The sequence below is a fragment of the Dromaius novaehollandiae genome, chromosome 3, assembly GCF_036370855.1.
Source record: "Dromaius novaehollandiae isolate bDroNov1 chromosome 3, bDroNov1.hap1, whole genome shotgun sequence".
NCBI lineage: Eukaryota > Metazoa > Chordata > Aves > Casuariiformes > Dromaiidae > Dromaius > Dromaius novaehollandiae.
Window position 1 is genome coordinate 102,237,257 of NC_088100.1, and position 13,763 is coordinate 102,251,019.

Here is a 13,763-nt window from a genome sequence, read left to right on the forward strand (position 1 = left end):
CTGCCTATCCTGAGTGCGAAAAAAAGCCATCTTCGGAGGGAAAGGGAGTCAAGCTTTTCCTCCTAATTACCTTACTAATTTTTGAGGAAGGCGGGAATATACGTTTATACCCCTCGTCCCACCGAAATTCAGGGAAAAATTCCCAACAAACCCCGGCGGGTCGGCCCCTATCCTCCGTCCAACCGCCTCCACGGGGCGACCCGCGCAGACGGACGGCGCGGTGCCCCCAGCGGGGCGCGACGCGCCCGCCCCGGCCGGAGGTGAGGGCGGCGCCGCGGGGCTCCAGCCCCTGCAGGCGAGCGGGCGCGCGCGCGAGGCGGCGAACCGCTTCGGTTGAACGGCCGCCGATCCCCTTCGGTTAAACGGCCGCCGTTCCAATCCGGGCGCTCGCTCGCGCGCGCGGGGGGAGGCGGCGACGGCGGCGGCGGCGGCGGCGGGGGGCGGAGTCACGCGCCCTGGCACGCTCCGTCCTCCCGCCCCCCGCCGCCGCCGCCGCCGCCGCCGCCGCCGCCCGTCCCCGCGCGGCGCTGCTGTCTCGCAGCGTCGGCGCCCGCCAGCGCCTCTCCTGCGTGCGCTCTACTTGGTACGGCCCACCCCGGGGATCATGGCGATTGATGGTAAGTAGGCCAATAACGGGCTCCCCTCGCCCCGAATGACTCCCCTGCCCCAGCCCCCTCCTCTCCCCTCCCTTCCTCTGCGCATGGGGAGGGGGGCGGCGGCGAGGGGCTCCCCCCCGGGCTTGGGGTGCGGGCGCAGCCCCGGCGAGCGGCGTCGCCGCCCGGCCGTGCGGGGGTCGCCTCGGCCGCCCGCCGGGGGCTGCAGCAGGACTCGCTGCCCCCGCCCGGGCGCGGAGGGGTTGTTGCGCGAGCAGCGGGGAGGCGGTGGCGGTGCCCCCTCCTCTCGTGTGCGTGTGCCTGGGAGGCTCTGAAGAGGTAAATAATCCCTGGCACGGTGGCTGACATCCGTCTTTCCCTCCTCCTCCTCCTCCTCCTCGCCTGCTGCCCCGGGGATGCCAGGCGTGTGCCTTTAGGTGCTGCAGAGGAGACGGTGGTTCAGTGGGGGCGAAACCCTTCCCTGCTGTGTTGTGAGCCGCCCTTACCCCGGTTGGGAGGTGCAGGTGGCTGGTCCGGGAGCCCAGTGCCTTCCCTCAGCGGGCTCTGGCAGTGGGGGCTGTAGCAAGGCGGCTTCCGCCGAGGCCGGGGCTGGAGTTGGGGCTGTGCAAACTGGCAGGCGAACAGGCAGATGCTCCTGCCTGCTGGATCCGCTGGGGAGACCGACAGGGCACAGCATGCCCTGAGATGAGTTTCTAGGGACTGTTGTTTTCCAGACCTTCTGCATGAGAGGATGCCTCAGAGCAATCCAGAGTGCGACTGTGAATGTTAGGTCCTGAAACATGCATAGCATAGTCCTTCCTCCCTGGAGAGACTTTGTCCACTGTTTTAAAACTGATTGTCCCTTCTGGCCCTGAAGTCTATGAAAACTAATTCCTTAGTGGAGGGATGTTCCCTGCTCCCTCCTGGTTGCCCAGCTACTGAGAGCTAACAGGCGGTATATAAGCTTGTGTCTGCAGTTCTTTCTGCTCATCATTCTTTTTCCTTTCTTTAGAACGAATGAGGTACAGTAGGCACTTGTTGGGCCTCTTTGGATAGGGTCATCTTAAAAGGCAGGGCTTCTAAGCTTTGTTTTGAAACCATCCTTCTAGACTCAAAGAGTAATATTACACCTTGTTTAAAAATTCCCCCTCCAAAAAAACCCCACCTTAAATTTCCAGCAAAAGAAGGTTTAAGGGTACATTGTTTCCTCAAAACTTAGTGTTTCTGAGAACATCTGCTTTTTATAACCAAAAGAATCCAGGAAAACTGTGAAGAGACAAACTGTTCGTGTTTATTTTGCATGTGGGATGTTTCTGTGCTGTCAGTTTCCGTGGATTAGTAAATCAGGCCTCTGTAAGGCGAAGTTGCACTGCGCAAGCAAAGCTGCATGTTCACCCTGTCTTGGAAGCTATGCGCACCAGGAGTCTAAGTTGGACAGCTTTAAGTTGGCTAGGTTCTTTTCTGCTGAAAAGCCATCTTAATATTATAAAGAAGGGAGCAAAACGTTCTGCTGCGTCTGCACTTTTTATGTAACTCAAGCTCAGAAAGACAATTGTCAGTCCTTCGAAATCTGTCAGTATTCTCAGTTTAGGCTGCATTTTCCTCGAAATCTGTGGGGATTTGTTATAGATCTGAAAATATTTATAAAGATTTAAATTTTGTTTTTAATACTTGTAGAGGATTTAGAGTATTACTTCTTGAAGATTAAAACGGGTACCTATGAATGAATTAAGCAATCTGGTCTTTCAAAAGAACGTGACACTTCTCAGTAGGGCCAGGGCAGACTTTCAAAATAGCCAGGTTCTCCTGTAGGCATGTAATGAAATTGCCAAAATGGGAGTTCAGCTCTCCTGAGGATTTGGTCCACAGGTCACAGTTAAAGGTGAGGCAGGATATGAAAATCCAGTCATGAAACTGCTCTGCTAGGTTTTGATTTAGTTCTCTCCTTGAAAACAGAAAATGAAATGAATGTTTCTGCTGTAGCAGGAATGCAGCATCCCTTTTTTCTTCTTGAACTGAGTATCTGATTGCTATAGATATGTTAATAGGTATTATAATCTTTATACTTCATCTCAGTGTTCTTCTCCTGTTCATGTAATAGTATCTTCCCTGACTGTACTGTTTAGCAGTAGTGCTTCCCGGTCAGCAGTGTTTTAAGATGTAAGTATGATTTGGGTGAGTACTGACTGATCCTGCCTGAAGTCAGGATCAAACCGCAGGGCTTCTAGTCTAAAGTGTCAGAATACAGAATTTACACTGTGTCCAAGTAAATGTTTGTATGATTTAATAAAATAATCAGAGAAAATACTTTGCTCCATTTGAAAGACCATGCAATAGTACAAGTTTTGAGATTTTTTTCTTTGAATTTTTTTTGGTAAAGCCATAGGAAATAAGCGAGATTGAAAACTTCTAGCTGAAGAATAAATATAAAGTAGTTCAAAACTCCTCATAGTAGAATATATATATTATATTTGAAGAGTGCACAAAATTAAAGCAGCTCACATTAAAAGAGGATGTGCTAGCTGCAAAGAATTAAGTACTTTTGGATTTTTGAGCATACCATTTCCATTGTCAGTATGTCAGCATACCAGTTTACATAAGTTTTAACTTTGCCTTTTTTTCTTTTTTAAAGTGAAGTCTTTTGTATCAAGAGTTATAAAGAACCAAGAAAGTGAAGTTAATTTTGGTCAATGACAGTACTTAGTTACTTTTGTATTGTGATTACTGACAGATCTTTTAAAAAAAAGAGTATTCTTCATTTGACCGAGTTCAAAGCCACAATTTAGTGATTGCAGGAGTAGTTCAATTTTTATTTTCCTAAAAAGTTAGTATGATGTTAAAACTTTATTTATTTATTTAAAGATATCTGATATATAGTTTGCATGGTTCAGGCAGTCTCAGATTTGTTAGAGAACAGTCAAGGAGTTGTTTCTGAGAATCCTTCAAAATAACTCTGTTGCCCTGTTGCCATGGCAGGATGAATTTGATTTCTTTATGCTGCTTTTCCCTTTTGAGCAATAGCAGAACTTGGGCACCTGCCTTAAGAACTTGGTTGAATTGAGGTCCAGGTGAAGAACTAGTTATGGAAATCATGTTGCATGGAGGAGAGAAAAGAAATATAAAGGTCCTACTATGCTTTATAATGTATAAGGTTATCCAGTTCTGTCTTCTTAAGTCTACTTTTGCCAGGTTTTTGGGCTGTACTTGAACACACTGTAACATGGTATAGACTATACAAAACTGTACTTCCCTGAAGGAGGGGAATGTGTTTAGCAACTAACCTTTTCAGACTCAGTTAATTCTTCTTGAATTTAAACTCTTTCAGGTTTCCTTTGTGAGGAGTTCAGTGTTAAAAATTGTGAAGTAGCATTAAAGAGAATAATAAGTAGTACCGACAAAAGTTTTGTGACTTGAAAACCAACCAAGTTTCTTATTTGGTAGAGCAGTAAATACGAAATCTAGTAGGTCAAAAGAAAGAATTGCAGTGTAACGCTGTCTCTTAATAGGTTATTCCTTGGGTAATGGGACTAATGAACATGATTTCCCATATTTTCTCCCTGCGATCCCATTACTGTAGTACTTTACCTTCCATTTTTTTAATGGTTCCTGCTGCAGTATGCTGAGGTCTTCCTCATGCATGTAGGCCTTTGAATACTTTTCATTTCATTCCTGCATCTCCTGAGTCTCTCTGAAGTGTCCTTGGCTGTCTGATGTTTCTGACAAGATTGTCCTCCTCTCTCTCCTCATCTGCCAGCTGTTTGGTTGGGAGCAGACGCTGAAGTGGTTTGGACTATGCATGGATTTATTGGCTGGTTGTTTGCCCTTGTATTTGGTGAGAGCAGTGATCAGTGGCTCTGTTGTATTTGGCTTCTGGCTTTCAGGAAACTTACAAATCTCAAAAGTATTAAGTTCCTACATCTTTCTGCCACTTTTGGTTTGAACTAGTCAATGCGTTCAAAAGCAATGGAAGGATGGGGCAGAAAGCAGACTATTTAATTATATAACCCTCACTTAGTGGGAAACAAAGACAAAAATTACTAAATGAAGCTACTTTTTATTATTATTTATGGATATAAGAAGAAAAAGGAGTTAGAACACTGCTTCATATAGGTTACATAAAAGCTATGTCTAGCAGCACACTTCATAATCTAGAAAAGGAAATGAAAGTAAGAACGATAACCTGGATACTGTGCTTAGGTAGGAGTATCATATGTGGCCTATAGGTTGAAGCTGGTCCATGAAATGGTTTTATCTTGCCTTCCAAGTTACCAGGGATATTCAGGTGCAAGAGAAGGATGTAAGATGACACAGAGATCCTCAAGTTAGCCCTGACCTGAATTGGCTATAGTGCTTCTGAATGCAAGCTGGTGCAGCCAGGGCAAGTATTGGGAGCAACAGTAGTATTACATGAAGCCTAAGTATAAAAACTAGTATTGTCTACCTATGCCCACTCTAAAAAATTTAAGTGTGATGGAGATCAAATGTCAGGATATCAGACCTGAGCAGCCACACAGACTCTGTTTAACGCTCAGTGTCTTATCCTCATTCTTTGTTTGTAGCGGGGACTGTTTCGGGAGTATTTCCTGGTGTTAATCTATTGTTGTCATTGTAGGTATGACTCCCTGCATTATTTACTGATAACAGTTAAACCTGTGCCATATACAAATCCAACAAGAAAGTTTGTAATTTTATATCATCACTGTAATGTCATGGGCCTACTGAAATGAAAAGCCGTTAGATCTCTATCTCATTTTAGGTAATATAGTGGGGTACATTAAAAAAAAAAAAATCTAACATCTAATGCTCTACAGGCTTCTTCTGACAAGCTCCCAGTGGTCTGAGATGAAACTATCATACTTTTTATATAAACAGTTGATCTGTTTGAAGTGGAATTCTTCCTGACCTCAGTTTAAGTTTTGAGTGCTTAGCACTTCAGCAAATTGAACTCTTGGCATTCAAGATAGGCATATAGGAAAGCAAATACACAGTGGCTACCTGATAAAAATGTTGGCTTGTATTACTTGCCTATCAAAATACAGGCAATTATAACAAAGAAGGAAAGAGTCTTGCGGTCTTTAGGAAAACTTTCAACTGCTTTAGCTGGGAGGTCACAGTTTCTTTTCACCTTAATGGTGCCTGGCTCACTATGCTTCCTCCAGCTTTTGTAATAAATGATGCAAGTGACCCGCAGATGATAGTCATCTTCCTGAATATTGTCTCTTCTTTAGTCCGAATAAGGCAAAGGTCTTATATTGTAGATCAAAATGGATGTGCATGTGGGGACTGATTTCTAGTCAGCATTTAATCCTTGCACTTTCTAATTTGTAAGTATTTGACTCTTGAAAGTGGGAGAAATTTTCTGCTTTCTACGTAAATCTGTCTGTGGAGTGGGACAGAGAAAGTTTGCCATGGTTTTCAAAGCTACTTTTAGAGAGCAAATGAATGTTGAGACTGTGGACTAGTAGGTCAGATTCTGCAGAGAAACATGTCCTTCAATGTGAAAAGTGGTAGGTTCAGTATGATTGACAGGCATCTTACAGGTATTTTTGTTTTGTAATCTAAAATAAGCATTTTTCCTAATAACTGGGCTATTTTGAAATAAAAATTCTTAATAGTAATTTTTCCTTGTATCAAAGTTTACTATTTTATCTGAAATATGAGAAATCCAGATAACATTATTTCTATGAATATGTTTTTCTCATAATTTCTTTATTTTGTTTAACTAAAATTATTAGATACATACTTTCAATGATATGCAAGTCCATAGATCATTTATCATAAAAAATGAAATGCTTCTCAGCTCACTTTCTTTTCTGAAGCTTTGCTCTGGACTTAGGATTGGGTGGCATTAACTAGCTAAACACTGTATGAATTAGCTGAACATCACACTAATTGTTAGGTTATATTTTTTATCCCTTTGCTAATATCATCTTTTGTTGTTGACATCTTCCTTTCTAATTTTCAGAGCATTTGCTATCAGTTTGTGTTGCTTGATTATGTATATTCTAACCTGTTTTCATTTGCGGTGAAATAACAGTTCTTCTTATAGCTGCTGGTTCTCTTTCTACTCTTTTTTTCTTTCTTTTTTTTTTTTTTTAATGCTGCACAGGTTTTATATCAGGTCAGATTTGAATACTTTTTACTGTATGTTTCTGTTGCTAGTTGTATTTTCTGTATCTCTTCACCTCCATTGCTAATAACAATAAATATTTGTTTGAGACCAAGGTAAAGTCATTTCTAAACATTTATTTTAAGTGTGAATTTTATTTTGAGCTGGCAGAAGATTGGAGAAAGATGAGTCTTGTGATTCTGGGTAGAAAGGAAGCTGAGATAATATTATTTTCATGATGTGGGGAGAAGGTTACTGAGAACATCTCTGCTTAATCACATAGTCTCATAGTCCTTTTTTTTCCTTTTCTTGTCTTTTTTTTTTTCTTTTTTCTTCCATAACTCGGTGGAGGTGATTCCATTTAGTTCAGTGGGAGTTTCAGGCATATTAACATGTTATGTTAGGCTTTCTCACTTGGACCCCATTTTATGTTTCTGCACCACAACATCTGTTTTATGCATTTGCTGCACTGCACTGTTGCTTCCTTCTTATTGAACAATCCCGCATGCAAGGGGCAGCTGGACAGCCTTACCTACCATCTGTAGACTGGCTCACTGCGATGCTGCAGAGTCACAGAGCAGGAAGGAAGGGGCTCTGCTGAAACGCAGGTTGCTCATCAGTGCTGTACTTGGACCCCAGCTAAGTGGAGAGCTTCCAGCAGAGTGCCACTAAGCTGGTGGGGGAGCTGGAGTATATGGCATGTGAGGAGTGGCTTAGGAAGTGCATCTGCGTCACCTGGAGATGAAGAGTCTGAAGGGGGACCTTCCTGCAGCCTTTCACTACGTGAGAGGAGCTAAGAAAAGATGGAGACGGGTTTTTCAGTTGCACGGTGAAAGCAATTGAGGCATTGGGCATGAGCTGCAGCAAGGGAAATCCCAACTGGATGTCAGGGAAAAATGTTTCCAGTGAGAGGGGTGACACCTGTCCCCTCTGCCCCTGGGAACCATTGCCCAGAGAGGTTATGGAAGGTCCTTGCAGAACTTGGCTGGCTGGGGCCCAGAACAACCTGCTTTGAAGAGGGCCCTCCTCTGAGGTCTCTCAAAGGGCCAGGGGATGCTCCCCGCCTAAATAATTTTGTGATAATTACATAACAGTTAAATTTTCCAGCCATTGGTTTTTGGCTCCTCATACTGGCGTTTCAGCTAAAATCAAAACACAGTAGAACTTACAGTTTTGAATTGCACTAGTTCTATAAAGATACGAAATTCTATTGTTTAATCAGTTAAAAATCAGCTATTCTTTTATCTGTTTTGATATACAACTTTTTACCTTTTTGGTGCAATGAATTGTGATAGTCATCTTTGCAAATAGAGACTTGGTACAGAAATCTCTATTTTAAACTGAGAAAATTAAATTTTATCAGGTGTTTCAGCTGCCTCTTGTTCTAGGTAAAGCCTGTGGCCATTGTATTTGCACTGTATATTTGAATGATTTAGATTTTTAGGTACACTAGGTGGTCCTGCTTTCTTTAGAAAATTCAGATGTAGTGTTGAAAGTATCATTCTATGATGACTTCGTCTTTTAAAGTTTCTAATTTTATTTTCATTATGTATAAATACACATTCCCAGTTTTCAAACTGCATTCTTCAGCAATTTGGAAAAAGTATTACATAGTTTTATATGCAAAATCATTTAAAACTTTAAAGCATTAAATAAAAGATGATGTTTATAGTCAGGATAAAATAGAATCAATAACTTTTTTATCTAAATCAGACTTAAATTTTAATTAAGCATGAAAGCATGATGACCTACCACTATATTAAAATCAATTACATTAAATTAGAGTAACATTTCAACCCTGTAAAATATAAGAGGGTCATACCACTGAACCTGTGGGAATTGTTGGCTCACCATATTGCAACCAGACAACTTCAACTTCAACAAACAAAATTTAACATTTTAGCAGTCTGAAGTCTTGCTGTCATGCAAAAACGTTTTCACATTTTCAGTTTAGTTCTTTCAATGGATCATTCAAAGCTGAGAAACTTCTCAGGAGTTGAAAAGATAGGAAAGCTTGTCTTCCCTTGCTAATCTGTGAGTAAAAATAAGGTGTCAAAGATATATTAGTTTTACAGTTTTGAGGAGCACTGGGGAAAAGAAAAATCAGTCCAAGTCACTTGAGGATAAAATTTCATTTGTTTAATAAATTGGTTAATTTAAAATGTAAAAGATGTTTTCTTCAACTTTATTTTCTAAAACGTGTAGCTCACTTAATGTATTTTTATTTAATAGTTGATTGGTTTACAATTTCCATCTAAAAGCAATCTAAAAGACTAAGAAGATTAGTCTTCCATCTAAAAGACTAATCTATTAAATAAGAAATATCATTTAGGATTTTCTGACTTATTAAAAAGCAGAAATTAAAATCATGAATGAATTCATGTTAAACTATATAAATTTATATATTATATAGCCTGTGATAGTAAAAAAGTAGTATAATTCTTAATGTATAGGCTTTATTTAGTTGGAAGATCATCATGTCTTAGGATATAAATGTTTGAGAAGAAAATTTATTTTAGAAAACAAAAGCTACCAGTGCAAAAACTAAAATGGAAATTGGTATTTTAAGCTGAGATTTCTTGCTTGTTGATTTCAGTGATGATTGCAATATACAGTTAAAATCAATTGCTGCTTACTGTCCTTTTCACAGTGATTTCTAGGTGAATTTTAATTTTTAATCTAATTTATCTAGCACCTGTGCAATGACAAATTCTTTTATTTTCTTTTAGTAGTTTTTCTTCTGTCGTCACTTCTGAATTTAAGTTTACTGGGGAGAGAAGAGAGGGAGAAAATCCAGGGAGAAGTATTGCAGTCGCATGTTAAATTTCTCATTTGTACTCTCAAGATGATGATAATGACTTTGAAAAAGATTGTACGCTTCCCCCTAAATGTAATTTTTCAATGCCTTTTTGCCATAAAAACAGAATCTTCTTACTTAATTTTTACTGTTTTTTGCCTTCCAGAATGTTTTCTGAATGAAAATGATATTGATCGGTTTCTAGAGGATTCTGGGGTCATCAAGCTTGTTGATATTTGGCTTCCCATTCAGAAGTGTCTTTGAGGCTTGTGTTTCAGATTTCTGAATATTAAAAAAGTACATTCTTCATTTAAAATGGGGATGGATTCCTTCTAACCTGATACATAACAGATAGTTAATTTTTAGTGTAGAAAAATTTTATTCTATTTATTTGATCCTTTTTATCCTTTTTTCTCTAATACATGCATTTTCTACATTTATTTCCTTAGAAAGTAAATTTAATTGCAAATACGTGTATTTTTTCTTGAACTTTTTATAACAGCAACTGTTAATGTATCAATTGTGATTTTAAAATATTAATTGATTTTATAGAATAATTATAATCCTTTATTATGGATTGAGGGAGAATAATAAACACTAGTGTATTTCTGCATTTCTTGAATTGGAAAGAATTTTGTGATCTAAATTTCGTTTTAGCATGTTGTAAAGTGTTTGGAGTCCTGTATGATTAATATATATGGAGTAGATGTTTTGTGGACTCTTTGAACTAACTGTGTCATATTTACATGAGGTTGCAGAGAACGTCATTTGATAACCTAAGTAGTTCTTTTCAGTTCTGTATTCATATGTTGCTAAAAAGCAGTCTTTTGCTGTCAGTGGAAGACGGCTTAGAGGCCATTAGGGTATTTTGAAGATACAGGCCATACCTTGGTAGTGCTTGGAATTTTAAGGCTTGACCTTGGGGAATATCATTTTAAAATGTATTATGTTAAGAGAGAATGAAATCACTAATGTCGTAAATGTATACAATATTAAGTAATCATAATGAAAACCAGCCCTTTCACTAAATCTTAGATACCATCAAAAGAATCTCTTCAACAGTTTGTAACTACCTGTTCTTTGTCTTACAAGGCTCGGCAATAGCACATATGTTCCCTAGTATCAGACCTTTTTCAATGTAATTGACTGAACATGTTCTTCTTCCTTTTTAGGCTTGTTGATTGTCCTTACTGCACATATTATGTGTTCATGTTTTCCTCACTAACTGTAATTATAACATACTAAAAATTTTTTTGTTTAAGATTTAAACTAAAGCCCAGTATTTCTAGCAGTAATTCTGTTATTCCCATGTAAATGTCTCAAATTCTTTTTTTAAAAAAATACTTTTAAAGGAGAAATCTCAGGTAAACTCTGTTTTTACTTACAAGCTTTTTTTTCTTTTTTTCCCCTCTTCCATGCAAGATATACATAATATATTACTATTTTGACCTTCTATTTTGTTATAAGCCTTTCGGTGTTTTGAGAACTTTTCTGTGGATGATCGTGCTCTCGGAACAGGAAATCATGTTCTGTACTTGGGAAATAGTTTTAGTGTGATTTCGGTTATTTAGTTGCATGTATAGTTTTATCTGTATAAGTTTATATACAGCACTTAAAGCTGCACCATTGTTAGCAATGTTAAGCCAAAGTACATTTATTCATTTAGCAGATTTTTAATTTATATGCAATAGCTGTTGGAGGAAAAAACCTTCTTTTTGCATTTTTAATTAAAAACTTGGTTTTACAGCTTTTTCATTTACACTGTTTATAAGACTTATTAAGAAACCAGATACATTTTATCTGTTAATATTTTCTAATAATTTTTTTCCATATAGGTGGAGAACGAACTTGTGGTGTACATGAGCTAATCTGCATTAGGAAAGGTAAGCAACGGTTTGTGAAAAGTAATGTTTTAGCTTGTGAAGATACAAGTGAGAAATATGCTACCCAGTGTTAGTATCTTACATTTTCTAGATCGTTATGTCAGGCCTTTGTGTTACAGAATCGTTGATGGTGACACCGTCAATGAAAACAAGAAAAAAATCATGCAATAAACTGAAAATTTGAAATTCCAAAATAAAATTGAATTTTTCACAAGAAAAAAGAAAAATAAGTGTACTTCCTAGTGCTCACTGAACTACATGGAAATCCTGAATATTGTCCAGCTGTGGTTGAATTTTTGTAGGATGATTTGATTTTAGTAGTGACTGAGAGTTGTGGTGATACTTTAAATAACTGATGTAATAGACTGGCAATCTCAGGCTATTTTTTTTTTTCAATTCAGATCCTAATGACACATGCTGCTTTGAAAACAACTGTATCAGTAATGAAACCAGTAATTGGTAAGAGCATAAGACAGAATCATACTCAAGGGAGGGCTTTTATAAATTTAAATTTGAGTTACAATGACTGAAGTTGCAGTTTGATGGTAAACTCAGCTGATCTACTGGCTAGATACAGTGCTGTTCTCTGTCCTCTCCTCTTGCAAGCAATATGTTCCTTTCTGCTTCCCTTGCAGTGCAATTGCTGTTAAACCTCTGTGCATCTGATCTGAAAACTAATCTTTCAAAAGAAGAATTATTTCCTCAGAGTCAATAATTTCCTTGAATTGACTCACCATTAGGTCAGAAGAGTCATAAGGCTTTTAAAAGGAAAGGAGTGAGAAAGTGGCAGGAGAGGAGGGCTGCAAGAATCTCTCTTTTGGCAGCAGCTAACTGCTAGACTGCCTAAACAGCATTGTCAAACTGTATCATATTTGTTAGGAAGAAATTTTGTTTGGCCTTTGAATAGAACTTAGTTTCCAAACTGTTCACATATACTGCATTCACTTACAAGTTTTGGTAAAAACAGTTTTTTGGAAACATTTACTTAGTATTTGCTGGCCTCAGAAATAACTTGTGACAATAAAGCCATTTTTCACCTTGCCTGGTAAAGTTTTCTTTTACACATTTACAAAATTTATTGAAAGAATAATTGAAAGAATTGTATGTGGTTTGGCAGTATTGTAATTAAATTCAATTTTTTTTCTTTTTTAAAGCTCCAGTCCGTTCCCTTTATAATCTCTTTCTCGTTTGGGGGGTTTGCTTCTTCCTTTCTTTTTCTTTTTATTCCTCTCTTTATGGCTGTCTCTGTCATTCCACTGACCATCAGTGCACACAGTGTTCCGTATTCTTGCCTTAATAGCCTCTGTTTTTCTTTCTAAATTATGAAACACATTGCAGCAAGATGTTCAGGAAACCTTCTGATGACGTTTCAAAATCTATTAATCATGCTAATCCCTGTTTGTTTTGGGGCACTGTACTGATTTTAAGAAAAACAATCTTTCTGTGTTCTTAGAGGCAATGCTTTTTATTTGATTTTATTGTTATTACTGGAAAGCTAAATTGAAAAAACATGCATCTCTTTTAAGGCTCTGTGTTATGTCTGGACATTAGAATCTAAGCTCCTTTTGTAACTTGTGTGATGTTATAATCAGTTTTTAATAATGGTTGCTTGGAACCTGTGTTTTAGTTTTGGTGATTATAAATTAGCCCAGAGAAGTAACTTCTTACTACCATTTATATCTATAGTATATTGAGTTCTTTCTTTCTTGAAATGAGTTCTCATGTTTATTCAAACCCAGGGTGCCCAGTCATGTCACTGGCAAATTTCTCCTAGGAGTGTGTGGAGAGGGTCCATTCCTGTGTGTCCCCTCTCCCTACTTGCCTGCTGTAATTTTTGTTATCAGTTGTTCTGTTGAGAAAAGTGCTTTGTAACTACAGATTTTTTCCAGCTGTTCATTGTGATCCTTGCTTTTACCATATTGATTACCTTTTGTAAGACTTCTCATCACCTGATACACATTCCCAAATTGTCATCTTCTTGCCTGCCCACTCATTTGTGTTGGGGGAAATAGAAGCCTTGGGGTCTCAGATGGTGGAATGTGAAAAGGGATCATAAAGGTCTTCAAGGCTATGTGTGACCACACCGTATAGCTCAAAGTTATTTAAGGAAATTTTCTGCAGTAGCATAATATATGAAGAAAGAAGGAAGAGATGGGTACCCTATATTAATTAAATGTTAACATTTTTCTTTCCTCTAGCTGTATATATGAAGGTATAATTGTAAAAACAAAAAATGAAGCTTACGAAGGAAATGTTCATTCTAAGAATATTCAGTTACTAAAATAAGAATCACAGAAACTTTACTTTTCAGCTTTTTTCTTTTCTGAAATTTTGCATTTCTCTACAATTAGGAAAAATCATGAAACTTTTCTTAATGTTTA

General features: G+C 38.5%; 1 protein-coding gene across 3 annotated transcripts in view; it reads left to right on the forward strand.

Moving 5' to 3' along the window:
- The first annotated feature begins 463 nt into the window (after positions 1-463).
- The window catches only part of SYT14 (synaptotagmin 14), a 94,011-nt gene continuing 80,711 nt past the window's right edge, over positions 464-13,763 (forward strand). Inside the window, exons 1-3 of one of the 3 annotated variants that reach the window (XM_064509623.1) lie at positions 465-617; positions 11,335-11,382; positions 11,784-11,841. In XM_064509623.1, the coding sequence (XP_064365693.1) occupies positions 11,790-11,841 (52 nt within the window). In that variant the 5' untranslated portion in view covers positions 465-617; positions 11,335-11,382; positions 11,784-11,789. Of the gene's footprint in view, positions 618-11,334; positions 11,383-11,783; positions 11,842-13,763 lie in introns of all 3 variants that reach the window. The other 2 variants (XM_064509624.1, XM_026123284.2) reach the window with 2 other exon arrangements.